The sequence below is a fragment of the Solea senegalensis genome, linkage group LG16, assembly GCF_019176455.1.
Source record: "Solea senegalensis isolate Sse05_10M linkage group LG16, IFAPA_SoseM_1, whole genome shotgun sequence".
NCBI classification, from domain to species: domain Eukaryota; kingdom Metazoa; phylum Chordata; class Actinopteri; order Pleuronectiformes; family Soleidae; genus Solea; species Solea senegalensis.
Window position 1 is genome coordinate 13,566,555 of NC_058036.1, and position 25,901 is coordinate 13,592,455.

The window sequence follows — 25,901 nt, forward strand, 5'->3', positions numbered from 1 at the left end:
TCATCTCTCGTGGAAAAACTCTTATCTTGAAAACAGTCGGAAGGACACACTGGCTGTTCCGACTTCCGATATTGTGAATATTTAGTAAAAGTGTGGTTATGAGTCTCTGTTTCGTGTAAAAAAAAATAATCCGATGCTATACAAGAAGCCTTTGTAATAAAACTGTTCAACACAGGTCATAAAGTGACTTTGTTACCCCACATTATCGAAATAGAAGCGGAACTTTTGAAGCCGGTTTGCTTGGGAAGATTTTGACCCGAACACTACCTTACTCAGGCTGATGCAAGCTGTCCAGTAGTATCCGTGTGAAGATTGTGCGGTAAACCGGCTGTTTTTATTACATATTATTACTCTGTTATTCGCTATAATATTAAAAGTATAATTTACAGCATCTGGTACACTAAAATAAAATAGATATTATCGGACTGTCAGCTGTTCAACTGCTAACATATGGGAGTCTTGTCAAACAGTCGTGGCAGCAATTACATGCTGTTAAATGCAGGTCGTGTTTTTGATGATGACGCATGTTTTGGAACCAGTTATTTCACTCATTATGTCGATGCTGTCTCCTGAGCAGTGTGAAGAAGATGACAGACTGTCAGGGAGACAGGGAAGGGACGGATAGTCCAATGGAGCTCTATGAAAGACTGAATCTTCAAGGAGACAACGTCAGGGCCTTGAAAACAGCCAAAGCTGACAAGGTAAGTGCTTGAAAGCTATTTACTTAAATCAATAATTGTATTCTGAGGACTGGTTAAACAATTGTACAATAAAAAATACACAGTATGGTAACTAAGACTAACACTCTAAACTAGGCCATGTAATTTGGGTCAAATGATACAATGAGAATATAATCTCAGTGACTGTGACGGGTTCCTCAGGCTGATCTCGATGCTGCTGTCCAGTTGCTGCTAAAGTTGAAAGTGGATTACAAACAGATGACAGGTCAGGATTACAAAGCAGGATGTCCACCCTCGGAAAACACTGCTGTCCCCAACAATGGGCCAGCAGCAGATTGTGCTGATGGCGAAGACTCAGTTGACCCATGGAACGTCTCTACCACTAATGCCAAGGGGGTAGATTACGACAAACTCATTGGTAAGATAGAAAAAGTGTGGCCTTCACTTTAAGGGCTTAAGACACATTTGTCTAAAGTTAGTTTAAGTTGAATAATAACTCATAATGTGTCATGTCTTGCTTTAGTGAGGTTTGGCAGCAGTAAAGTAGAAAAAGAACTGGTGGACAGAATAGAGAAAGTCTCGGGACAGAAACCGCACCGCTTTCTAAGAAGAGGAATCTTCTTCTCACACAGGTAAGCATGTTAGATTTTGTTTTTTATTACGAACAATGCAACAAAGACTTGTATTGGTTCTTTCAGAAAAAAACAAGTAAATGAATACCTTTTTCATCATAGTATCACTGTCATTGCTCTAAATCTTTAAATGAAAAGCAATGAGATTTTCCCTATTTAACAAATGAAATGATGGTAAGAAAAGTAGATTCTATGTGAATACGACACTTCAATAAATCACTGTCTTCTAATTGGTTTGTGTGTGTTTTCTGGGCAGAGATATGAATCAGGTCCTGGATGCATATGAGAAACACAAGTCCTTCTACCTTTACACTGGCAGAGGTCCATCCTCCGAGGCCATGCATGTTGGCCACCTTATTCCCTTCATTTTCACGAAGTGAGTGCTCCTTTGCCAAATTGTCAAATTTTTTACCCTAAGACTACTTTTTTGTTTCTACTAAACTAAAACCTGTTTCCATTTGTCAGGTGGCTTCAGGATGTGTTTGACATTCCCCTGGTAATCCAGCTAACTGATGATGAAAAGTATCTGTGGAAGGATCTAACAGTGGAAGAGTGTCACCGCTTTGCAGTGGAAAATGCCAAGGACATAATTGCCTGTGGCTTTGATGTCAACAAGACATTCATTTTTTCAGACCTCGACTACATGGGGTAAAATATGGCAGAAAAGTTTTGATCTCGCGTTCCTGTCTTTACAGATTTTGCTGCTAGAATCCATGTTTAGAAATGAAAGTTGCTCCACAATTCGAAGGAGGATAAAAGTCACAATTTCACTGTTTTTCTTTTAATACATTACTTTTAATTCATGTTTTTACAGTGCATCCCCAGACTTCTACAGGAATGTGGTTAAGATCCAGAAGCATGTTACATTTAACCAGGTCAAAGGCATCTTTGGCTTCACAGACAGTGACTGCATTGGTAAGAAAGTCTGCATTGACCAAAAATGACTTCAAACTTTAAACAGCCATTAAAATACTCCCACAATAGTTTGGAATGTTCAATGTAGCGAAAGTAGTTTCTACTCAGTCCTTTTGAATTATGCAATATACATAAAATAATCATTTTCTGTAACTGATTTCTGATGTTAGGTCTTGTGATTTTTTTTTTATTCATTCAGGAAAGATCAGCTTCCCAGCCATCCAGGCAGCCCCATCCTTCAGTAACTCGTTCCCACAGATCTTTGGAGGCAGAAAGGACATACAATGTCTTATCCCCTGTGCTATAGACCAGGTCAGGACAATACTGCACTTGTACTACTATATAGTGTCATTCATAGTTTATAATGACATTGAGGACCTCCTCCCTCTTATTCATGCAGGACCCCTACTTCAGGATGACCCGTGACGTAGCTCCAAGGATCGGCTATCCCAAACCAGCATTGCTGCACTCAACCTTCTTCCCTGCCCTGCAGGGGGCACAGACGAAGATGAGTGCCAGTGACGCCAATTCGTCCATCTTCCTCACAGACACACCCAAGCAGATCAAAAACAAGGTAATGCTGTTAGTAGTTGTTATTCAGTATTTACCTCTCAGATTTATATATCTGTGTTTGCTGAATGCCTGATCCGACTTGTGAAACGATTACTCACAGATCAACAAACACGCATTTTCTGGAGGAAAAGACACAGTGGAAGAGCACAGGAAGCACGGTGGAAACGCAGATGTCGACGTTTCCTTCATGTACTTGACCTTTTTCCTGGAAGATGATGAGCAGCTGGAGAAGATCAGACAGGTGAGGACGTAGAGAACATGGCTCTCAAGACTTCTTTGCCTTTGTAATCACACTTGTTCACGTGTTTTGTTGTCTCTGTGCTCTCTCTATCTTTCCTTTGACTCTGTTGTTTTGTTAATGGTTGTCTGCACACTCACCCTATCTCCTCTCACTGCAGGACTACACAAGTGGAGCTCTTCTCACAGGAGAACTGAAGAAGATTTTGATTGAAACGCTGCAGCCAATGATTTCCCAGCATCAAGAGAGACGCAAACAAGTCACAGATGAGACAATCAAGCAGTTTATGACTCCAAGACCTTTAAATTTTAACAACTAGCCCATCTGAGATGTCATTATCTCGTTCTCGAGACAAGAACAAATAAGTTATCCATCTTTTTTTATTTAAAATCTACATCATTACTAATTAAAAGAAGATGGACATTTTCCTCAAACAGTTTGCACCAGAATTAGAGACAAATGTAATCATGAGTAACTAGAGATGATGGATGCCTTTTTGTGTCAAAACTAAGCATGGCATTGGTCAAAGTTTTCTGCTTACTTGTCATGCCACTTGTTAAATGTGTAAATTTCTCTTCATGGAGTGTTTAAATGTTCAGTGCTGCTGTAATATCTCTTAAGACCCACTCTTTTCCCTGGAGAAGCCAGTAAGAGGAAGTACAAATTAAGAGAAAGTGAAGTACAAATATGTGTTAAGCGATTAATAATAACACATCTGCACACCCATTGTACAGACTGTTGGATCAGAAATCCTCCTTTACTGACAATAACTGTCGTCAACTGTAATTTGTATTTCTTTATCTGTTTACACAGAAGGAACCAAAGCAAATGTACTTGTCAAAAAAAGAGATGTGAGTCAAATCTTGTCACTCAGCATGGTCTGATCAGGAACATTAAACAACACTTCAGTAACAGAAATATTCTCTCTCAATGCTTATTTGTCGTCTTACTAGAGCACTTTTACAAACATACTTAAGATAGTACACAAGGATGTACCATAATAGCGGATTATATTGGCTTTAAAATGTAACATCATATATCAGTAAGTGATCCTCTATATGACTAAAACAATGACTTTCATGCCTGTGTCCTCTCCAGCTATGTTTTGTTTTGTTATCTCTGCACAATGAAGAAAAAGTACATCCGCTGCAACATCCATCCATTCATCTGCTACCACTTTATCCTCCACATGAGGATGACAGGCAGGGCCACACCCTGGACAATTCACCAGTCCATCGCACGGACACATAGAGACAAACAACCATTCACTCTGCATGTTTCTGGACTGTGGGAGGAAACTGGAGAACCTGGAGAAAACCCACGCACACACAGGGAGAACATGCAAGCTCCATGCAGAAAGGCCCTTGTTCCAACTAGGGCTCGAACCTGGGTCTTTTGGCAGTGGAGCAACAAACCCAAATAAATCTTAGAACAACCTTAACCTTAATGACTTGGACTGGGGACTTCATTGGTGATGGGGACTCTACCACCACCAGCACCACTCTGTTTCAGTCTCCAGTGGGACAGTACATCAGTCACAGTGATGACGACTGTCCACGACAGCGATAGTACTGTTGGTTTTGACTCTAAACTGGAGGCTCAACACTAAACTTACTCCCCTGTCTGCGCGTCAGCAGCCAATGGGCGCGAGGGGCGGACATGAGCCGCTGGGAGTTGTCTCCCTCCAACTGATTCGATTGGTTCGTCTTAAAAAGGCCAAGCACGCTTGTTCTTCTTCTTCACGTCCAGCTCCCCGCCTCTTCTCCACCTCTACAGAAATAGAAAGGTTGGACGGAAAAGCGCGTTCTGAAGTGAGCGTGAAGAGGACACATCATCATCTCAGCAGCAGCACACATTCAGTCAGGGTTCAGACTCAGAGTAATCGGTCTGTACCTTCAGTAAATCCTATTTTTGCTCAGCATCATTATCAGTACCGTCTGAAACTAAACAGAGGGGACGAGCTCTCTGTTGCCTGGGGAGGGTCTGTACTTATCTTTATTGGCCAGACTCTGAATACAAAGTGCCCTTTTAAGAGAGAAAGCTAGCCCACTTTTGTTTCTATCACAGTGTTAGCTTGACACAGGGTTATTCTTGAGTGGAATGGCATTGGACTTCGCTGCGGGCTGCGTTGGAGGTAAGTAGTTAGCCACGTTAGCCACGTTAGCATCCAGGTTGACAAGTTAACATTTGACGACTAGCTTTTAGCATTAGCTGCATCCTGTATTTTTCCGTCAGCTCATGCTGCCGAGATTGTCCTCGATAAAATAACGTGTGCCACGTTGGTAAAAAAAAAACGAGTTTGAGATTAACGGGTTAATATTTATTACCCACTAAGCTAGCTATAGCTCGGAGTTTTCCCGGACATGATGTCAGGTGAAAATTCCACATTTTTGACTCCCTCAGGCAGGGAGTGGTGTCTGCATCTTTAATACACAAACCCACGCCCAGCTCACTCTAACATGTCATGCTTTTGTGTCAAAACTGTGCTAAAATTATCAGGATATTGTGTCCACCATTCTGCCATTATGCCTTTTTGCTCAGCCTGCTTCAAGTGAAGCTTTATTCCAAACCCTGGGAGTTTTGACACCTGTTATGTCTTTGCCCATGGCCAAGTCCTCCCTTAAACCTCAAGGACCCCAGATAAAAGTCACTGAGGCCATGGCGTGATAAAGGCCCACAGTCTTGTAGATGAGTTGCATTGTGTTTTACCGTCAAGTTTTATCATATTATCTACAGAAAACACTGAACTGCAAACATCTACAAGGCTTCTTAATATCCCACAGTGTCAATACACTCCACTGTCCTAACCTTTAACAAAGTGCATTACATTCAATTATGACCAAACTGTCTGTTACAGAAATTATCGAATTACGATTGATCTAATTGCTATTATTACTGGTTATTATACATGGCTTGAAAAAAAACACGTATGTATTACATGTTTAAAGGACAAAAAAGAACAAGGTGCAGCCATCACAATTTACTTATTGCATTGTTTGCAATAAAACGGATTCATTGCAATAATTTAAAGCTAAACAATGGGCAAAATTACATGTTTGCTCACCACAGTCATGGACACACTTCCCTATCAGTACTCTGTAAAAGACTTTTCTTTTTACGCAGACCTTAAATTAATACCCTAATATCACAGACTTTGTTGTAATACACAACCTGCAGGTACACAATGACTGTATTTACATGTCCATTATCTGTGGGTAATCAGTCAAAGCCCACAGGCATGGGTTCAGAAGTTGCTGGGTCATGGACAAGATTGTGAACCCATGTGACGGTGCTGAACAAAATGTAATGCAAACTGAATAAATAATCATATATAACGCACTTAAAACGTTAAAATAAAATAAGTCAAAATGGGCCATATTGATACCAACACAATACAAATTATGTTTGTAAAAGTAATAATTCTAGTGTGGTCGCAGCAGGTTTATAGTAGATTCTGGTAAAGTAGACTGTAATCTCTGGGTCCATTAAAATTGGTCTAATGATGGGCTGTTCATATACTGTCCTTAAATCAAAGTCACAGTGAAGGTCTGGTTCTGTTATTGGTTCAGGATTTGTAAATACTCTTTATGTGTATATATATATATATATATATGTATGTATGTATGTATGTATGTATGTATGTATGTAGATAGATAGATAGATAGATAGATAGATAGATAGATAGATAGATAGATAGATAGATAGATGTATGTATGTATGTATGTATATATATATATATATATATATATATATATATATATATATATATATATATATATATATATATACACGTATCATTTTTAAAAACTTGTCTTCTCCTAAAAGGTGCTGCTGGTGTTTTGGTTGGACATCCATTTGACACTGTCAAGGTGGGTGTCTGTTCAATTCTTGTTACTGTTTACTTGTGTGAGGCAATGATCCAGTGCTGAATAATGTTTTACGTCAGTCCACCCTGTTGGCAGCCTGAGTTTGTGTCTTGATAACCTTAAGGTTACAGTCAACCAACAGGAATGGCACGATTGACCTAGAGAAATGGGCCATATGGTTACTTTAGTCCTTTTATTAGGACAGATGTATTTCGATTTGGAATTATGAATCACGTGCAAGTGTGTTTACAGTTGTGTTATTAGCATTATGTCAGTGGATTGCCATTAATAGCATAACCAAGGCCCTCCCTAATCCAGTACTGTCATCATTTGTGATTAACTGCAAAGCCAAAGAAAGTATGAACTGCTCTAATATTATGAAAGCACTCTGTGACGGTTACGGAGCGACCGCACAGAGAAGCCCTCCAGGCTGATGAAACACACACACACACACACACACACACCTTCTTATAAATGGACGTTAGCAGCCGCGCTCGTTCATGCAGCGTTTGCCACGGGGCGAGTGCGGAGCAGCCGGACACGGACATGGATTACCCGTTGTGCTGGGGCGTTGTTGTGGTCCGCAGTCTGACCGCGTCGGTCCGGCAGTGAAAAGGAGCCGTCCAGAAACGAGAACATTTATTTGGTTCCGGGCCTAATTGGCCTAGTCCACACTCAGTATGACCATGGGGATGACAGAGGTGGGTCCTGATCAAACCCCCTCTGTGATGTGTCCTGTTCCATGGGCAAGAGAGTGGACTGTTTGTTATTTATTTTGTAAATCTGTCTCTGTTGGACCACTAAGAACATGTACTTTGGTTTAGAGTCTGTCTTGTTATTTATGTACTAATTATTGGTTATATGTTCCCCTTTAAATGTAAAATGGTGCTGGCCACCTGCTATATGTTTGTGCGTCCCGTCTATGTTTTTGGTGGTGTCTTGACCCTGTTGCATGTGAGCACTGTGACTCTGTAACTCTGTATTGGATTATGAGCAGATTGGGAATTTTGTTATCATTTTGCCGACCTTTGAGTTTGTGCCGAATTTTGATTTACTTTTGTTCCTTTTTAATTTTATTGATTTATTTGAATTTACCCATGGACACTTAATGCTTGATTTTTTTTCCTCCCTCAAGCCTAAATAAAACTTTATGTCCATATTTTCACTCTGCCTCTGATCTTTCCTGGCCAAACCCACACCCACTCGACAGCGCACCCTCGGCTACCATCACAACTGGTGGCAGTGGTGGGATGGCCAGTAGAGGACAGTAGTGAGTAATTTTTTCTTTTTTGAGCGGATTTTTCGGCATTGCCCTCTGCTGTGGATGGTATGGCGCCAAAGAAATGTGCCCCCACCGAGAGGAGACCTGTTCCCCTGGAGATCGGCGCCGTTGGAGGCGAAATCGAGGATGGTCCTGAACCAGAATTAACTCAGGTTACCGAAGATGCGTCCCTGCAGGAGCTAAGGGATATGTTTCGTTCCCTTATGGCTCGGCAGCAGGCACGAGATGCTCATCTGGAGATAGAAGCAGCACGTCAGGAGACTCGGTGGAAGTCGATCCAGCATCAGTTCGGCCTCCTGCAGCGGGAGGTGTATATCAGAACCACACCAGACCCGGGGGTACCTGCCGAGGCTGCTGCTTATGGCGCTGGGGTCTCCGAGGTACCAGAGCGAACCTTGGCCATGGGTGGCCGTCCATCCCCATCAGCCGGCAGCCACCGGCCAAGTAGTCAAGGTAGAGCTCAGATAGAGAGAGAACCGAGACTGCAATGTTTGAGTAACACTGATGATGTCGAACACTATTTAGTGATGTTTGAGAGAATTGCAGTGGCGTGTCAGTGGCCGACAACTGACTGGGCAGTTAGATTAGCGCCCCTCCTGACGGGCAAGGCTAGGGCTGCTTATGTTAATATGGACCAGGATGACGCCCTCGTTTACACACTGCTGAAGGAGGCCATATTGGAGAAATATAACATCAACCAGGAGACTTGCCGTCTGCAGTTTCGAGGAGCTGAGGTGGGCGAGGAGGAGACCCCGAAGGAGCTGTACGTCCGTCTGCGCGATCTGTACCAGAGATGGGTTCAACCACAACACCGCACCAAAGAGGACATTGGGGAGATGATTATTTTGGAACAGTTCCTGCGTTTGGTTTCTCCCGATCTCCAGGTGTGGATTAAGGAACGCGACCCGGCAACTGCTGCGGATGCTGCTGCTCTGGCAGATGTCTTTGTGGCGGCCCGACGGAAAACCCAGGCCTGGACGTATGCTCAGTGGAGAGGGGGTAGAGACTCAAATAGACCCCCCCGACAGACTCCACCTCTGAGGAAAACCAGCAGTGAGGGAACATCAGTGGTTGATAGGGGTGCTCCGTTTAAACAAAACCCTGCACTGAAAGTGTGTGGCCCCAAAGTACCAGTGTGTTACCAGTGTGGACAGGAAGGTCATATAAAACCAAAATGCCCCAATAACCCAGCCAACCAATCTAACATATGCACAGTACCTAGGTCTAGTTCCCCTAAGAGGCCGGCAGCTCTCCCTTGTCATGCTGTAGTCTTGAATGGGCGGGAGGTTAGGGCACTGGTAGATACAGGCAGCATGCAGTCCTTAGTGTCGTCTGCCTTGGTCCCCATACAGCTCAGGAACTACTCTGTGATGACCCAATTGAAGTGTGTTCATGGGGAGAAAAGGGTGTATCCAACTGCAAGTGTGTATGTACAGGTTTTTGGACAGACTTACTTACTGGAGGTTGGTGTGGTGGATAATTTGCCATATCAATTAATTTTGGGCCAAGATTTTCCCCTTTTGCTGGATTTAGTGTCTGTGGGAGGGGAGTGTAATATGACAGTGACAAGGGCCATGGCTAAGAGGAGTGAGGTAGAATCACCACTTTTTGTACTGCCCTTCCACAATGCAGACATTGAAGCCCAGCCTGGGAAGACCAGAAAAACCAAAGGACAGAAAAGACGGGAGAAGTTTCAGTTTGGGGTGGCTCAGGGTCGGGAGGATGTTTGTCCAGAGCAGTTGGAGGTTCCTTTAGAGATCCCCCAAAATATGAGCTTAATGCAGCAGCAAGACCCAGGCACTGGCCCCTTATACCTGCAGACCCAGGCAGAGCAGCTCAGTGGTGATGGGGAAGAATCTTCAAGACAGGGGTTTGCCATTAAGAATGGTGTGCTGTATAAAGGCGGAGGGGCAGAGGCGAGGATCGTAGTTCCTCAGAAGGTTAGAGGGGTAGTCCTTGACCTAGGCCATTCGATCCCCTGGGCAGGCCATTTAGGCAGACAGAAGACCCTCTCCCGAATCAACCGCTATTTTTACTGGCCAAATATGGCCAAAGACATTGCAGAGTTTTGCCAAACGTGTCCAGAATGCCAGAAAACAGCCAGCAGATGTCCCCCAAAGGTCCCCTTAGAGCCACTTCCTGTAGTAGGGACCCCTTTTGAGCAGTTAGGGATGGATGTGGTAGGGCCTCTTGAGCGCAGTAAAGCTGGGAACCGGTTTATGTTGGTCATCACAGATTATGCCACTAGGTACCCTGAGGTCTTTGCTCTGAAAGCAGTGAAGGCTAGAACTGTAGCCACATGTCTTGTGCAGCTGTTTTCGAGGGTGGGGTTTCCCAGAGCTATAATCACTGATCAGGGGTCCAACTTTATGTCCAAGCTCCTTAAGCAAGCCTACCAGCTGTTGGGGATAAAGGGCATACGGACTACCCCCTATCATCCACAGACCGATGGACTGACTGAGCGGTTCAACCAGACTCTCAAGCAAATGTTACGCAAGTTTGTGAGTGAAACTGGTGCAGACTGGGACAACTGGCTCCCCTATCTTCTCTTTGCGTACCGGGAGGTACCGCAAGCTTCTACTGGATTTTCACCCTTCGAACTGCTGTACAGCCGTGAAGTGCGCGGACCCCTGGCACTATTAAAGGAGACCTGGATGCCCGATGAGGACTTACCGCAGCCACAGAATATCCTCTCCTATGTTCTGCAGATGAGAGAGAGGCTGAAGAGTATGTCGGAACTGGCGCAACAGAACCTCGAACAAGCCCAGCGGCGTCAAAAGTCCTATTACGACCAGAGAGCCCGTTCTCGGAGTTTTGCTGAAGGTGACAAGGTGCTGGTGATGCTGCCAAGTGATTCCAGTAAACTGTTGGCAAAATGGCAAGGCCCTTATGAGGTTACTCGTAAGCTGGGATCTACAACTTATGAGGTCGCAAAACTGGGGCAGAGGCACTCAAGAAGGGTCTTGCACATCAACCTCCTGAAGGAGTGGCGGGAACGTACCGGTGCTGAGGTGCTCATGATCCGACGCGTGCCAGAGGAGGATGAGGTGGAGGAGCAGTACCTACCTTTACCAACAGAGGGCACCCTTGACCTCAGCCATCTTTCCCCTGCTCAGCAAATGGACATTAAACATCTCTGTGATCCAGCCTTGTTTCAGGCGCAGCCAGGACACACCAAGCTGGTAAACCATCATATCACCCTGTGTGAAGGTGCAGCACCCCGACGCATGAGCTACCGCATCCCCGAGCGGCTTCTTGACGGGTTGAGGAAGGAGGTCAACCAGATGTTGGCCATGGACATCGTTGAACGATCTAAGAGTGAATGGTGCAGCCCTGTCGTGTTGGTGCCCAAGAAAGATGGGACCCTCCGGTTCTGCGTTGACTTCCGATATCTCAATTCTGTCTCTAAATTTGACTCTTATCCAACCCCACGAATCGATGACCTCATTGACTCTCTGGGACCTGCGAAGTGGGTAACCACCTTGGACCTTGCAAAAGGTTATTGGCAGGTTCCCCTTAGTGATGCTGCCAGGGAGCTGACGGCGTTTCGGACGCCCTGGGGTCTCTTCCACTTCTGCAAGATGCCGTTTGGGCTGCATGGAGCCCCCGCAACATTTCAGAGGTTAATGGATCAGGTGTTGGCCGGCACCAATGGCTACGCGGCAGCTTACCTTGATGACGTTGTGGTGTACAGCACATCATGGGAAGACCATGTCAAGCACCTGAAGGATGTTCTGAGGAGGATTGAGTCCGCAGGTCTCACCATTAACCCTACTAAATGTGCCATTGCCAAGAGGGAGGCCGAGTATTTGGGCTATGTGATTGGCGGGGGTGTCATCAAGCCACAGGTGCAGAAACTCGAGGCTATCCAGAAATGCCCCTTGCCTCAGACTAAGACTCAGGTACGGTCGTTCCTGGGCATGGCTGGATGGTACAGAAGATTTGTGCCCAACTTCTCTGTGAGGGCAGTTGCACTTACCGATCTGACACGTAAGAACTCTCCGGTCCAGGTGCAGTGGTCCGAAGAGGCCAGGAAGGCTTTTGAAGACATTCAGAATGCACTGTGTAATGAGCCTCTACTATACTGTCCCAACTTTGGAGAGCCATTTGTGCTACAGACGGACGCCTCTGACACAGGTATAGGTGCAGTGCTTCTCCAGGGTGAATCAGACCAGAGGCATCCGGTGGCATACATCAGCCGCAAACTGTTTCCAAGGGAGACGCGATACTCTACGGTCGAGAAGGAGTGTCTGGCAGTGAAATGGGCACTTGATGCCTTCCGATACTACCTCCTGGGCCGCGAGTTCCTCCTGGAGACAGATCATCGGCCTCTGCAATGGATGAACCGCATGCGGGACTCCAACGCCCGCATTACCCGCTGGTACCTGTCAATGCAGCCGTATCGGTTCACAATCCGGCACATCCCGGGGCGGAGCAATGCCACTGCTGACTACCTCTCCCGCCTGCCGGCGTGAGACCAGAGGTGGGGGGGGGTGTGACGGTTACGGAGCGACCGCACAGAGAAGCCCTCCAGGCTGATGAAACACACACACACACACACACACACACACACCTTCTTGTAAATGGACGTTAGCAGCCGCGCTCGTTCATGCAGCGTTTGCCACGGGGCGAGTGCGGAGCAGCCGGACACGGACATGGATTACCCGTTGTGCTGGGGCGTTGTTGTGGTCCGCAGTCTGACCGCGTCGGTCCGGCAGTGAAAAGGAGCCGTCCAGAAACGAGAACATTTATTTGGTTCCGGGCCTAATTGGCCTAGTCCACACTCAGTATGACCATGGGGATGACAGAGGTGGGTCCTGATCAAACCCCCTCTGTGATGTGTCCTGTTCCATGGGCAAGAGAGTGGACTGTTTGTTATTTATTTTGTAAATCTGTCTCTGTTGGACCACTAAGAACATGTACTTTGGTTTAGAGTCTGTCTTGTTATTTATGTACTAATTATTGGTTATATGTTCCCCTTTAAATGTAAAATGGTGCTGGCCACCTGCTATATGTTTGTGCGTCCCGTCTATGTTTTTGGTGGTGTCTTGACCCTGTTGCATGTGAGCACTGTGACTCTGTAACTCTGTATTGGATTATGAGCAGATTGGGAATTTTGTTATCATTTTGCCGACCTTTGAGTTTGTGCCGAATTTTGATTTACTTTTGTTCCTTTTTAATTTTATTGATTTATTTGAATTTACCCATGGACACTTAATGCTTGATTTTTTTTCCTCCCTCAAGCCTAAATAAAACTTTATGTCCATATTTTCACTCTGCCTCTGATCTTTCCTGGCCAAACCCACACCCACTCGACAGCGCACCCTCGGCTACCATCACACACTCAAGCATTTGTTATTTAAGTCAAAACTGAATATAAATCTGTTAGAATTTTCTTGTAATGTCAGTTTTTTTTTCCACTTGCATGATTTTATAGGAAAATGACAAGGAAGTTTAAAATCTAGCATACAATGCAGCATGCACACAGAGATGGTGATTGGTTTGGTTGTAGCTCTTGTTTACGTTGCAGTCAATGTCATTTCTGCCTGAGCTGGTGTCTGTTTTGGGGGCCGGGGGGAAGCTGTCTTTAACAGCAACAGTGTCACTGTGTTATAGATGAGAGAGAGAAATAAACAACCTCTCCACGGAAATGTGACCTAGTAAGTATGGTCCAAGGTCTTTCTTTCTCTCACCCAATGTCCTGTCTTAAGATATAAGAAGATTTAAAAACTTGCTTTCTTTTTTCGTTTGTGTTGTCCCCCTCATTTTGCACCCCCACCCCCCCAGCATCCCCTTTGCCCTGAAAAGAAACTATTGCAAATACTGTTGCTTGTTTGTTTCCCCCCTTTTTTTAAAATTGAGTACAGTATGTGGTTTGTAGATGTGTCTTCTCTGTGGACTACTCACTCCGTCATACAAGTCTAACACGAGGTCTGTTGTCCACAGGTGCGGCTTCAAGTCCAAAATGTGGACAGACCTCTTTACCGTGGAACATTCCACTGCTTCCAATCCATCATACGCCAAGAGTCGGTAAGGATGCGAATGTAGTAAATACCGTGTAATGTTTTCCCACTTTATAGTCCCATGATTCTTGGATTGCATTTAATACATGTGTGCGGCTTTCACCATGCACACGTGTGGAGAAGTGTGGTCAGTGAGTGCACTGATTTAAGTGTCGGGTTACTGTCTCATCAGCCCAGCGTTCCTAACATGGGACGTTAGGGGTGAAAGGGTGTCTGTAAGCCAGGGATATTGAAGACCTGTGTGAGCTAAATAAAGATTTGGACACCATGCCCTTTGAGCTAAGTGTAGTATGCTTGGTCTTAGGCCTCGTCCACGTGTCCACATTTAGGTGGATATTTTTGAAAACGGGCTTTTCTTTGGTTTCAAAAATGATCTCAAGTTTCTCAACATTGTCAATCAGAAAGGAGACGGTACATCATTACCTGTTCCAGCAGATGTTTAAACTGTTCTTTTGCTTAATTTAAAAGTCAGACAGGTGAAGGGAATGAGAGGAGATTGCGGTTTCCCAATGTTTGAATGATAACTCGGAGCATTAGTTATGATGATGATGATGAGATTGTAAAACAAGCACACGTTTATGATCCTTTTGACACTTTTCACTCTTCATAAATGTATTATACACCGAAATGATTAGCTTATTGATGAGAAGTGAACTGTCATTTTTCTAATCCATATAACTGGCAAAAGGTTGTGATCTTGGTCTTTACAGTAAATGTTGTGCTAATGAAGTAGCTGAAGGCTAACAGTGTAGAAGTAGAATAAACACTGTAAAACAAAACAAAATATAACGGTTATTTGATGGCATCCCCAACAGCTGCTTCTCTGTAACTGACTGGTCCACTCCCAAATTCTAAAAAGTGAAAGCTTGGTTTGACAATTCTGTAATTGTAAACTGCGAACTTGTGAAGAAGCTTCTTCAGTTCTGACTAACTAGTGGGAAGAACCAGGTATTTACCCTCTGGGGCTGATACTGATCTAGAGAGTTGTTAAGTTGAACAATGCAGATCGTTCACTCCTCCCAGTTTCAGTTTTCACCTGAGACGAGGGTTAAGGGATCGCCAGACAGGCAGAATCTACTATTTTGTGTGTGTGTGTTTGTACTGAGATGATGTTCTACTATGTTCCCTCGGGGTCTCACTTGTTTGTCTTTGTGAATGTAGACACTCGGTCTGTATAAGGGCATCGGCTCTCCAATGATGGGACTGACCTTCATCAATGCCATAGTATTTGGTGTCCAGGGCAATGCCATGCGCAAGCTTGGCCGCGACACACCGCTCCACCAGTTCCTGGCTGGAGCCTCCGCTGGAGCCATCCAGTGCGTCATCTGCTGCCCGATGGAACTGGCCAAGACGCGCATGCAGATGCAGGGGACTGGAGAGAAGAAGTCTAAAAGGAAGTTGTATAAGAACTCGTTGGATTGTCTGGTGAGAATCTACAACAGAGAGGGAATCCGCGGTATCAACCGTGGCATGGTGACCACCCTGCTGCGCGAGACCCCTGGTTTCGGCGTGTACTTCCTCACGTACGACGTGCTAACGCGCTCCCTGGGCTGTGAGCCAGAAGACACGTACATGATCCCCAAGCTGCTGTTCGCTGGGGGAATGTCGGGCATCGCGTCCTGGATCTCCACGTATCCCGTGGATGTGATCAAGTCACGTCTGCAGGCCGACGGCGTCGGCGGCGTCTACCAGTATAACGGCATCATGGACTGCATCAGGCAGAGCTTGAAGAAGGAGGGGTGGAGAGTGTTCACGCGCGGACTCACGTCCACGCTGCTGCGAGCATTTCCGGTGAACGCTACCACGTTTGCCACCGTGACTCTGTTTTTGTTGTACATGCGTGAGGGACAGGAGTGCAGCATTCAGGACTCTGAGCCACCGTCTGTCCAGCTGCAGCCTCTGCAGCCACAGACGCAGGCAAACAGCATGTAAGTCACCGTGCAGCAGCGAGCAATCACTACAGTCCTCAGCAAACCTGTCGAGTATAAATGGAACGATCCGATTTGTCAGCCAAGTGACCATGTAGTATTTAAATAATATATATGTGTATATATATATATATACATATATACTGTATTTTGAGATGCATTCTGCACTTGTAAATATGATCTCTTTTTAAAGACGCGGGGGTTTGAATTTTAAGTAATTTGAGAGACTTTAGAGTTACATGTGTCAAAGAAATCATGAAATACAGCTTCTACGATGGTGTTCAGGTCATGATTTGTATGTGTAATTATTTTAACAGCTTCCCTTAGGTTGGAGTGAGGTGCATAGAGATTGACAAAAAGGGTTAATGCACATTATTGTCCCCTTTCCATAACATTGAATCAATTAATTGAATGTAATTTATTACGTTTTTTTGTTTACAAAGGTGCTTAATCCACGATGTTTTCTCAATCAGGCTCCTGCCCCGTTTATCTTCACGTGAACTCAGTATTCCAACTTTGTTTTGTAGTGGTTACAAGTAAAAACAAATATAGTATACATAAATACACATGTACATTTATGTAGATATGGCTGTATTCATTTTCTTAAGTTACAACAGTATGAACAGTCAGTCGGCTGCCTGACATCAAGTGTGAGGTTATCATCTTTTTTCTTTCTTTTTACTTCACTTATTTAGTTATACATCATTTAATTTACAGGCTAGGACGATGAGCCGTTGCAGTAAACGTAGTAGGTCAGATTCTGTATGTTTTTAGTTATGTTTTAGTACTCCACACAATCATATTGTAGAAATTGATCTAATGCAGTTAATCATGTTGCAATTTTGGATATTTTACAGTGTCCAAACATGAAAGCACCTTATATTACATACGGTTACATTTTCAGCATTCACATTTTCTAATTTCTTTTTTTTTACTGTAAATGCAATGGATTTTATATTTTTGTTTATACCACTAGTTCAATTCAACTGTTACAGTGAGCTAAAGGAAAGGCTTGTTTTGTTTTTCAGTTTTCACTTTGTCATTAGATGTAAGGCACAGTGTCGGCGGGGCTTCATTTGTCCACAAGGAGGTGCTGTTAGACCTGTTTTGTACCAACCGTGCCACTTAAATGTACAGTCGCAGATGTTTGTCGGTCATTGATCCAGCTGCTTAGTCTATCCTTTGTTGTTGATGCTTGTGATATTATGAAAGTGCAGCTGTTTTACCTAAAGACGGCATGTCCAATGTCTTTGAACACTTGCCAAAAGTCTCAGCACCAAAGACAGAACAGTAAAGTTCTGTTGTCTTAAAAGATTTTTTTTTTAGTCTTTTAACAAAACACATTAACTGAGCACAAGCAAACATCAGCTCGCCTGCAGGTGGCACAGATGTCAAAAACCTATTTATTTTCCTGCGTATGAAAACGACTACTACTACTGCTGCTGATGCTGATGATTTTTAACTGTCTTTACCAGTGAGTGTCAAAGTGTAGACTGGGATTTCAAACTACAACTTTGAACCCAATGAGCAATGTTCATACTGTGAAATTGGGGGTTATGTATTCACTTTTATCTTGGGTTTGCTCGTCATAATTGGTGGAGGGAAAAATTTAATTTAATATTTCGTTAACGATTCTAACGGTGTCTTTGTGTTCTGTACTTGTCTTGTACCACAGCAGCATGTCCTATTTTTCTTTTTCTTTCTTTCTGTAGTTCTGAAGATTAAGTGAAATAAAAGCCACTTTTCCTCTCACAATCTGAAACAGTTAAGTTCTTGTTACAGTTGATCTCCACATTAATTAATAAAAACAGTGACAATCATATACAAAAAATATTGCTTTATTTAAGATAATTAACACTGTTAATTTCTGAGTATAGTTGTAAACATATTTCCATTATTTATTTGTTTACCAGAAATTAATAAGTTATTCAAGTCTAATGTACATATTGTGTTATTTTAATCAGTCTTTAACACAACTAAGTGAAATAAAAAGTTCCATAAAAAAATAGTTTTAAATAGCCTTATGTTCATTTTCCTCTTTTATGTCATGTGCAAAAAGAGCAAACCAGTATCCTGACGATCTCTTATCATAAAGATAAAACGTCAAATAGAAGCAGAGTGACTTTCACCTCTCATTGGCTCATTTTAATTCCTGAAGTCTACATCCCTCAGGTCGCTAACTGGTTTTCATGAGGAAGGTGTCGCAGGAGTAGCGGAGGAAGCGGTAAACCTCCTCGGCTCTGGACGGACTCATACATCCTCCTTTCTGTATGGCTTCAATGGAGCTGAAGGAGGAAAACATGGAGGAGGAGATGTTAGAATGACCTCCCCTCCCCGATCCGTCCTCAGATCCAATCCCCACCTACTCTTTTTCATTTGCTGTTTTACATGTCGGTTCTGTTGCCCTCACACGAACAGATTTATGTTACCGACTGTCCCTGACTAGTGTATTATGGGTAAAATTGAGGGAAAGATTCCATGATAGGAAAAAACACTGTTGCTCTCTCACCTGTTCATGAGTTGGGCGATTGAGCTGAAATTGTGGCACATGTTGAGCGCGTGGACGTGGCTGACTGATGGGAGGCTCAGGTACAGCTGCAGCGCCTGCTCCCTGTGCTGCCCTTTGACCTCCAGCGGCACACTGATGCCCTGACCTTTACGCTGCTCCAGGCGCGCCAGGTCGGCCAGCAGGCCGGCGCTCTGCTCGGTGCCGTCGCTCCACAGCAGGCGAACGCCGCTCCGCACCAGCGCGGCCAATGTGTTGTCATAGTAGCGCGTTCGCTGGAACGGACGCGCCGCCTCGCCTGTGACATGGGGTTTCATCCAATAAATCAGTTAATTAGGAACCCTAAATCTGAGCTTTAGATTTAGAAGAAGACATTGTCCTCTCGTCCATACTTTCATAGGCAGACACTCAAAATTGACATGAGTTTACACACTGACCTGGCTTGGTTCGGTCCTTCTCCACAATCAGACAGACGCGCTCAAACAGTCGCTGTAAGCCGCGCACCCTTTCCACCAAGCGCTTCCTGTTCTGCTGCGCGGCCAGATCCGATTGGCTGTGCCTCTCCACCGCCGTGCGGTTGCTGACGATGAAGTAGCTGCCGTCCAGGGAGCAGACGTGGACGGCGGCCGCGTGGCGCTGCCGCAGGCTGGTCATCAAATCGACGCTGGCACTGAGGCAGCGGCTGTCCACCAGAATGCACACGGACGCCGGCGGAGCGGTGGACTCGCCGGCCGACGCGTCCCCACAGACTGACCTCTGGGCCTGAGGCTCTGAGGGAGAGGCAGCCGAGGCCTGGAGAGTGAAAAATGAATGTTTAATAACGGGAACATTTTCATTTTTAGTGATGATACAACCAGAAAATACAGGAGTTGTATACATTCAGTGGCCTTCAGAGCTGCAACCAACCATTGTTTTCATAATCCATTCTAGAGCTGAAACAATTAATCGATTACTAAATTAATCGACAACTATTTTGATCATCGATTAATCGGTTCAAAGCTTTTTTTCCATGATTAAAACTAGATTTCCGATGGTTTAAGCTTCTTAAATGTGAGTATTTTCTTCATTTCTTTGCTCTGGATAATTACTTTGGTTTGTGGACAAAACAAGACATTTGAGAACATCATCATTTCCAGGTTTGACGAACACCACTCAACATTTTTAAGGTTTTCTGATATTTTAAGAACCAAACGATTAATCGATGTAATAATCGACAGATTAATCGATTATAAAAACAATAGTTAGTTGCGGCTCTAATCCCTTCATCTGTCGAGTATTTTCCCGACTCATCCGAGTATTTGTTTGATCCATAAAATGTCAGAAAATGTGGGAAAATGTCAATGAAATCCGAAAATACTCAAATCAAAATAGTTTAATTAATAGATTCATTGCACTTTTGCACTTTTGACCCTTTTTTTGGGGAGATTGTCTAATGCCAGTAATGTCTATTACAGCAGGCTTCTTTCAGCTCATCTGTCCATGTGACAACATGCTGCCTGGGTAATATTCTGACGTGAACTCCGTGGAGTCCAGTGCATGACCGTCAGCTGACTTCACTTCACTTGTTTTTCACGCTGAAAAAAAAAGCCACTCCTAACAAGCACTCTCAGCACTAGAAAAAAAAAAAGAAGGGTTGTGACGTTATATCCACACACAAATACACTGGAATGCCAGCAGGGAGCGACTCCACTGGTTGCAAAAATAACATCTATGGGAAAATGATGCTACTATAACATCGCTTAACATTTTAATGATGTAAATTATGTGCATTATTTTGTCATTTAGTGTAGAAATATGATATACATATAAATATATATGAAGTCAAGATTCTGGAGCCTTTAAAACAGGAGTTCCAATTCTTGCGTGCGACGTCACGATCGGTTGCCATTTGGTACAACTGGTTGCATGTTTTAAATAAACCTGGTGTTTACCTTTACTTTAACGTTATTTATTTAATTTTAATTGTATTATTATTATTATTATTAATTTAATTTAATTTAATTTAATTTAATTTAATTTAATTTAATTTAATTTAATTTAATTTTAACTGGGACTGATGCAGGTGTAACTGGGGTTCCATTCCATTAAGATTTAAGAGCCACAGTCATGTTATTGTTCAAGATTAAAAGATACTCCAAACATAGTTCCTGTATTTTCTGGTTGTATCCTAATAAAGAGTTTGAGGAATAATTATATATAAGATCGTGACCGTATCACCGGGAGTGTGTACACATGCCATCTCGTTTGCTTTCACCTTGAGCCGATTCTTGGAGGATGTGGACACAAAGTCCAGCTGGTCAGAGAGGAGATGTTGATTTTCTAGCCTCTGGCGACACCTGCAGGAGAACACAGACAACGCTCCGGTCGTTGGTACCTGTCGGATGCATTTGTGTCACCGTGCCCCGTGTTTGTTTACCTCTCTCTCTGCTGTTCTTCAGCCTCTGAGCTCCTTTGTGCTTTGCTCAACAACGAGACCTTCGCTGCTATGGTTGAAGACGAGGAGGACGAGGAGGGGCCCGTCTGCTGCCTGCTGGGCTCCGACCGTGCTTCCTCATCACCCCCCACTGCTGTAACACTTCTCTCTTTCTCTTCATCACTAGAGTCGTTGATGCGTATAACACGTCTACCCTTCATTTTTGCCTCCCCTCTCTGCTCTGTTGGAGCTTTCGCATTGATCTCGGCACTGGACCCGGCTCCTGCTCTGACCTTGTGCAGAAAGACACGCCGCCTGGTGGCATACTGTCTCCTACCGTCCACATACGAGTCCTCGGGCATGAGTTCAATGTCTTCTGCCTCTTCCTCGCTGCTCTGAGCCTCTTCCACCTCACTGCCCACGACGAAGCTGTCCTCTGCATACGTTTCATCCATCTCAGGCACCTGTGCACAGGACACGAGCAGGGATTGGGGTTTTTGGTTTTGTTTTGTTTGCACTCAGTCACAAAATGCTGCGAGTTTACCTGGGAAAAGACGTTGCTGCGATGGTTCCTGTAAGACATTTTGAACTTGCCACCGACCGCAGGGCTTCTCACAGACTTCAGGTAAACTCCATGCATCTCCGAGTCTGTGGACAATGGAAGAACAAACAGGACGCTTGGGGTTTAAAAGTCTTATTCGGTTTAAATACTTTAACAAACTCGAATGTGATTGAAACGTGTGCTCTTCCAGTTCTCTGGTGGACATTAGGGGTACTGCAGCTGGGCCTCAGACTGGGCTAAATAAATAAAATGATGCCATTTACCAAATTTATGGAACGATTTACTCTTTGTTTTGAAAAAAATAAAATATATGATGTCTCAGTTTGCTGTCCGTTCATGACAGACGCGACACAATCACTGAGTGGTGAGTCTTGTACCATTCAGTCCCTGGGAGAAGTGTGTGTTGTCGATCACGAACCCATCGAGAGAATGGTTCTGCTCCTCGTCGTCGTCTTCGTCGGACGACACATCTGCCCCGCCTGTGTCCTCCGACAGCTCCGCCTCCTCGAGCAGGAACTGACGCCCTTTCTTATGCGTGGCAAAAAAAATTTTGACAGGGAGGACGGAAAACGTCAAGGCGGATGAAAGTGTCCACACACACACAACTAAAGGCTGATTTAGAAAAACCACAAACACTACTTCACGTGGAAGAAAGAAAGGTTTAAATGACACTACAGTGCATCATCAACTGCATGTGGAATGACCACAACCATCATAAATATAGAATAAAGAATAAAGAATCATCAGTTGCTGTACAAAACCTTGGCTTTGGCCTGTGGTGCTTGTTTCTTCTCGGCTTCCTGTGACGTGCTTTTTTTGCGTTTGAACACACGCCGGGTCTGGAAATCGTCGTCAGAATCGGCCTCGCCTCCCGTCTCATCCGACTGGGGAGTAATGAAAAGAGCAAATGAGTGTGAACCAGGGCATTCCAGTCAACTGTGTTGAAAATGAAAAAAAAGAAAAAAAAAAAAGAAACGTGTGTGAAATATAATCTCACGGTGTTGAGTGGAGCCGCACGTTTCCTGTTCACAAACAGCGGCGAGTCGACGTCGCTGATCTTGGACTGGAGGCAACAAGACGTGTTTTTATTACAATGGACATAAACACTTCCTGTCTGAAGCCTCTACAAGTGAACCATGTCAATTTGTTGTCTTTTTTTTTTTTTCTGAGAGGCTTTGCAGGATCTTAAATGCGTCTTCTCTGGTTGTCATGACAACTGCAGTCATCCACACCAGAAGTCTCTCTCGTCTTTGCTGCTGTTTCCTTGGCATTACAGAAGCTCATGATTATTGTTTGTCGTTTCTTTGTAGTATACAAACAAACATTAGATGTTATTTTTCCTCAATTTTCTATGGTAAACAACTAAATGTCTCAGGGATTTGGATTGTACCTCAAACAGGGGATTTAATATATCATACTATTTGTGTCAATTCTACATTCATTGCATGATTTTACATAAATAAATATCTGTTATAAGCTTCAGGTTTATTAATTGCAGAATTAATTTTTTGTTTAATTAGTTCTTTTTTATTTTTAATCGATTGTAGAGCTGCTAACGATTATTTTCATAATCGATTAATCTGTCGATTATTTTCTCGATTAATCATTTGGCCCTTGAAATATCAGAAAACCTTGAGCGGTTTTCATCAAACCAGGAAATGTTGATGTTCTCAAATGTCTCGTTTTGTCCACAAACTAGACTGATTCACTTTTAATGATTCCTTTGTTATCCAGAGCAAAGAAATGAAGAAAATACTCACATTTAAGAAGCTTAAACAATCGGAAATCTCGTTTTAATCAGGAAAAAGGCTTTGAAGCGATTAATCAATTATCAAAAAAGTAATCGATTAATAATCGATTAATCGTTTCAGCTCTAATCGATTGACGGCCCTGGTTATTTTGCCTCAATTTTCTATGGTAAACAACTAAGTGCCTCAGGGATGTGGATTGTACATCAAACGGGATTGTGAAAATTTTTTCATAATTATGTGATGTTTTATGGACCAAATGATTAAAAAAAAACAATTGCGATTGCAAACAGCAAAATATAGTAATATAGTAAATAATTTTTAAGTTCTAAATTGTACATGAAGAGGCTTTGCTCACCACGTCAGGAGATGACAGCGGGTTGACCATGTTCTGTCTCTTTTTAGGAAGCACAATGTCATCTTCACTGTCACTGTTGCACTCCACTACTTAAGAGGAGGCAGAGAATACATGCGGGTTAGGTTTAATCCAGATTATGGAGACACTTCATGAAGACATTTCAAGTTCAAACACACCTGTGCGAGGAGGGGGATTGGGCACACACACCGATTCCTCGCAGCCCGTCTGTCGCCGCCGCTTCGAGCTGGAGAGTAACGACGGCGTGCGAGGCCCGGGCAGCAGCGTCCTCCTCACTCCCGCTGATGTGATTGGAGACGGGAGCGCTCCGCTTTCAGACATCAGAGTTAGAGGGGACGTGTCTTTATGTCTCTGCCCTGAAAACATGTGCGGCGTGGACAACTTCGACTCAGGCATTCTGGTGTTGCGGTTGAACGGAGTGGAGGAGTTAGACACTGGAGGAGCTGCCTGCCCTTCAGCCCGTGGAGAAGTCACCACACACTCTGTGTCTGCTTCATCCTCGGAGGACTCCTCGAGTGAATAACCGAGGTCAAAGTTGACAGGGAAGAGATCGCGGGAACTTTCAAATGACTCAGCTTTGTGTTGGACCGTGGGAGACTTACAATCACCGATCTCATCGGTCATGGAAAAGTCTGTCATGGGTTTACATGGCGGTGCTGCTGTGTGTGTATCATGTTTCAGAGTGTTATCATCGGCTATCACCCGACATGGGTTTGTCGGTTTATGCGCGTTTGAGGTGTTATGTGACATACTTTCTGTGGTAGGGGAAACGTCAGACTTCCTGGGTGTGATGCCAGGGGTGGAGACGTCTGGGATGGTCATCTGCAGGAAGGCTTCGTCATCGCCGAACAGATCCATGCTCTCGTTTGATTGAGAGCCGCACGGAGAGGCTGCGACCGCTGAATGCTCCTTCTTCATTTGTCCGTCGTCGTTCTGTCTCTTCTCTGCCTCCACGCTGCCTTCCTTCACGTGATGATCATCATCTACTTCCTCATCCCCGAAAACCTCATCCCAGCTCGGACTGTCAGCGGCCACGTCGGGAACCGAATCACGACAGGTTTCGCTTTGCTCTTCACCCACAGGTGACTGGCGTGAGGCTCTCATTGGCGAGGCACCGTCGTCGTCGTCGTCATCAGCCATCATTTCTTCATCGTCATCTTCATCTACACCCAGGGTAAAGCTGACCTGGAATGGATAATGGATCTCCTGGTGAGAGGGAGGAAGTGACGGAGCAGCCACGTCCGCCTCTAAACCTGCAGGAGGTGAGAGTGGAGAGCGAGACAGGAGCTCCGCTACGTTGGCCAGGATGATCTTCAGGCTCTCGCCTTTCCCTGGCAGGAGGTCAGCAGAGGAGGGAGGTGGAGGAGGTGGTACTGAATCCCATTTAGGAAGATAAAACATGGCCTGTGTTTCAACATCTTCGTCTTCGTCCATTTTCGGAACAAGCTGTGAAATACTGACAGATTGACGAGGCTCTCTCTCGACTGTATTTTCTGACTCCATGACATCTTCGTTAATTATGACGCAGTCATCGTTCCCGCCAGCTTCTGGAGAGTCATTTTTTGGACAAGGAGGACAAAACGCCTCAGGCCCTGGATAATCTGTAAAGTCGTATGCCGTTTGAGTTTCCCAAGGAGATGGACAAGTGTGTTTTGCCACAGCCATCATCGAAAGTAAACTCCTCCTTTGCGTCTTTTCCCTGTCCGCTTCCTCCGCGATACGGCCCAGAGCAGACGCCGTCGAGTGAGGCGGTTTGGTTTTGCTACTGGTTGTTTTAGCGGCACTCTTCTGCGTCTTCTCGCCGCTCTTCGCACGACCGGCGACGTCGGTTCGGCGGAGATAAGGACGAAGCTCCCGTTCGTAGCGGCACTCCCCCTGAACACAAACACAAACGAGATAAGCACACAGAGAAGCAGCTGTGTGAGAAAAGATCCGCCAGTGGGAAAAAAACAAGGTCAAGGGGCTGCGATCAGCCAGACCATTTTACATAAGATGTACTGTTCAGTGTGAAGTGTCTTATGAAAACATGTCACATAGCAGCTATACATGAGACACATCATTTAGACTGATATTTTCTTGTCCAATGAAAAAAAAACAAATTCTAATGGGCAACAAAACTACAAACACAAACAAAAATCCCATCCCTCCATTTTTGTACC

At 44.3% G+C, this 25,901-nt stretch overlaps 3 protein-coding genes across 7 annotated transcripts in view; 2 read left to right on the forward strand and 1 right to left on the reverse strand.

Annotated features, from left to right (window-relative positions):
- Positions 1 to 81: 81 nt before the first annotated feature.
- Positions 82 to 3,956, forward strand: LOC122782599 (tryptophan--tRNA ligase, cytoplasmic). Its single transcript, XM_044047011.1, has 11 exons — positions 82 to 319; positions 578 to 701; positions 882 to 1,098; positions 1,204 to 1,312; positions 1,569 to 1,688; positions 1,778 to 1,960; positions 2,127 to 2,227; positions 2,427 to 2,539; positions 2,628 to 2,801; positions 2,901 to 3,041; positions 3,199 to 3,956. The coding sequence occupies exons 2-11, from the start codon at positions 588 to 590 to the stop codon at positions 3,355 to 3,357; spliced, it is 1,431 nt and encodes a 476-aa protein (XP_043902946.1). The 5' UTR covers positions 82 to 319; positions 578 to 587; the 3' UTR covers positions 3,358 to 3,956.
- Positions 3,957 to 4,778: 822 nt separating this feature from the next.
- Positions 4,779 to 17,382, forward strand: LOC122782971 (mitochondrial basic amino acids transporter). 2 transcript variants are annotated; one of them, XM_044047591.1, is made up of 5 exons: positions 4,782 to 5,172; positions 6,864 to 6,907; positions 13,803 to 13,846; positions 14,133 to 14,216; positions 15,371 to 17,382. In XM_044047591.1, exon 5 carries the CDS (start codon positions 15,404 to 15,406, stop codon positions 16,139 to 16,141), a length of 738 nt encoding a protein of 245 aa, XP_043903526.1. In that variant the 5' UTR covers positions 4,782 to 5,172; positions 6,864 to 6,907; positions 13,803 to 13,846; positions 14,133 to 14,216; positions 15,371 to 15,403; the 3' UTR covers positions 16,142 to 17,382. The 2 variants fall into 2 exon arrangements, with proteins under 2 accessions (XP_043903525.1, XP_043903526.1); XM_044047590.1 differs by lacking the exon at positions 13,803 to 13,846 and having other exon boundaries at positions 4,779 to 5,172.
- Positions 17,383 to 18,128: 746 nt separating this feature from the next.
- The window catches only part of fancm (FA complementation group M), a 35,567-nt gene continuing 27,794 nt past the window's right edge, over positions 18,129 to 25,901 (reverse strand). For 2 of the 4 annotated variants that reach the window (XM_044047589.1, XM_044047586.1), the window contains 11 exons: positions 23,901 to 25,617; positions 23,725 to 23,813; positions 22,616 to 22,681; positions 22,380 to 22,502; positions 21,996 to 22,146; positions 21,601 to 21,704; positions 21,060 to 21,520; positions 20,898 to 20,979; positions 19,081 to 19,435; positions 18,647 to 18,941; positions 18,129 to 18,422 (listed from right to left, as the gene is read on the reverse strand). In XM_044047589.1, the coding sequence (XP_043903524.1) occupies positions 18,314 to 18,422; positions 18,647 to 18,941; positions 19,081 to 19,435; positions 20,898 to 20,979; positions 21,060 to 21,520; positions 21,601 to 21,704; positions 21,996 to 22,146; positions 22,380 to 22,502; positions 22,616 to 22,681; positions 23,725 to 23,813; positions 23,901 to 25,617 (3,552 nt within the window). In that variant the 3' untranslated portion in view covers positions 18,129 to 18,313. The remainder of the gene's footprint in view (positions 18,423 to 18,646; positions 18,942 to 19,080; positions 19,436 to 20,897; positions 20,980 to 21,059; positions 21,521 to 21,600; positions 21,705 to 21,995; positions 22,147 to 22,379; positions 22,503 to 22,615; positions 22,682 to 23,724; positions 23,814 to 23,900; positions 25,618 to 25,901) is intronic. The other 2 variants (XM_044047587.1, XM_044047588.1) reach the window with 2 other exon arrangements.

Excerpts from the sequence above, each read along its gene's own strand:
- LOC122782971 (XM_044047590.1), top strand. The coding sequence starts at position 5,139 with ATGGCATTGGACTTCGCTGCGGGCTGCGTTGGAG. Across the intron at positions 5,173-6,863 it reads CGCTGCGGGCTGCGTTGGAG|GTGCTGCTGGTGTTTTGGTT; the intron begins GTAAGTAGTTAG and ends TTCTCCTAAAAG. Across the intron at positions 6,908-14,132 it reads ATCCATTTGACACTGTCAAG|GTGCGGCTTCAAGTCCAAAA; the intron begins GTGGGTGTCTGT and ends TGTTGTCCACAG.
- LOC122782599 (XM_044047011.1), top strand. The coding sequence starts at position 588 with ATGACAGACTGTCAGGGAGACAGGGAAGGGACGGATAGTCCAATGGAG. Across the intron at positions 1,099-1,203 it reads AGATTACGACAAACTCATTG|TGAGGTTTGGCAGCAGTAAA; the intron begins GTAAGATAGAAA and ends GTCTTGCTTTAG. Across the intron at positions 1,961-2,126 it reads TCAGACCTCGACTACATGGG|TGCATCCCCAGACTTCTACA; the intron begins GTAAAATATGGC and ends ATGTTTTTACAG.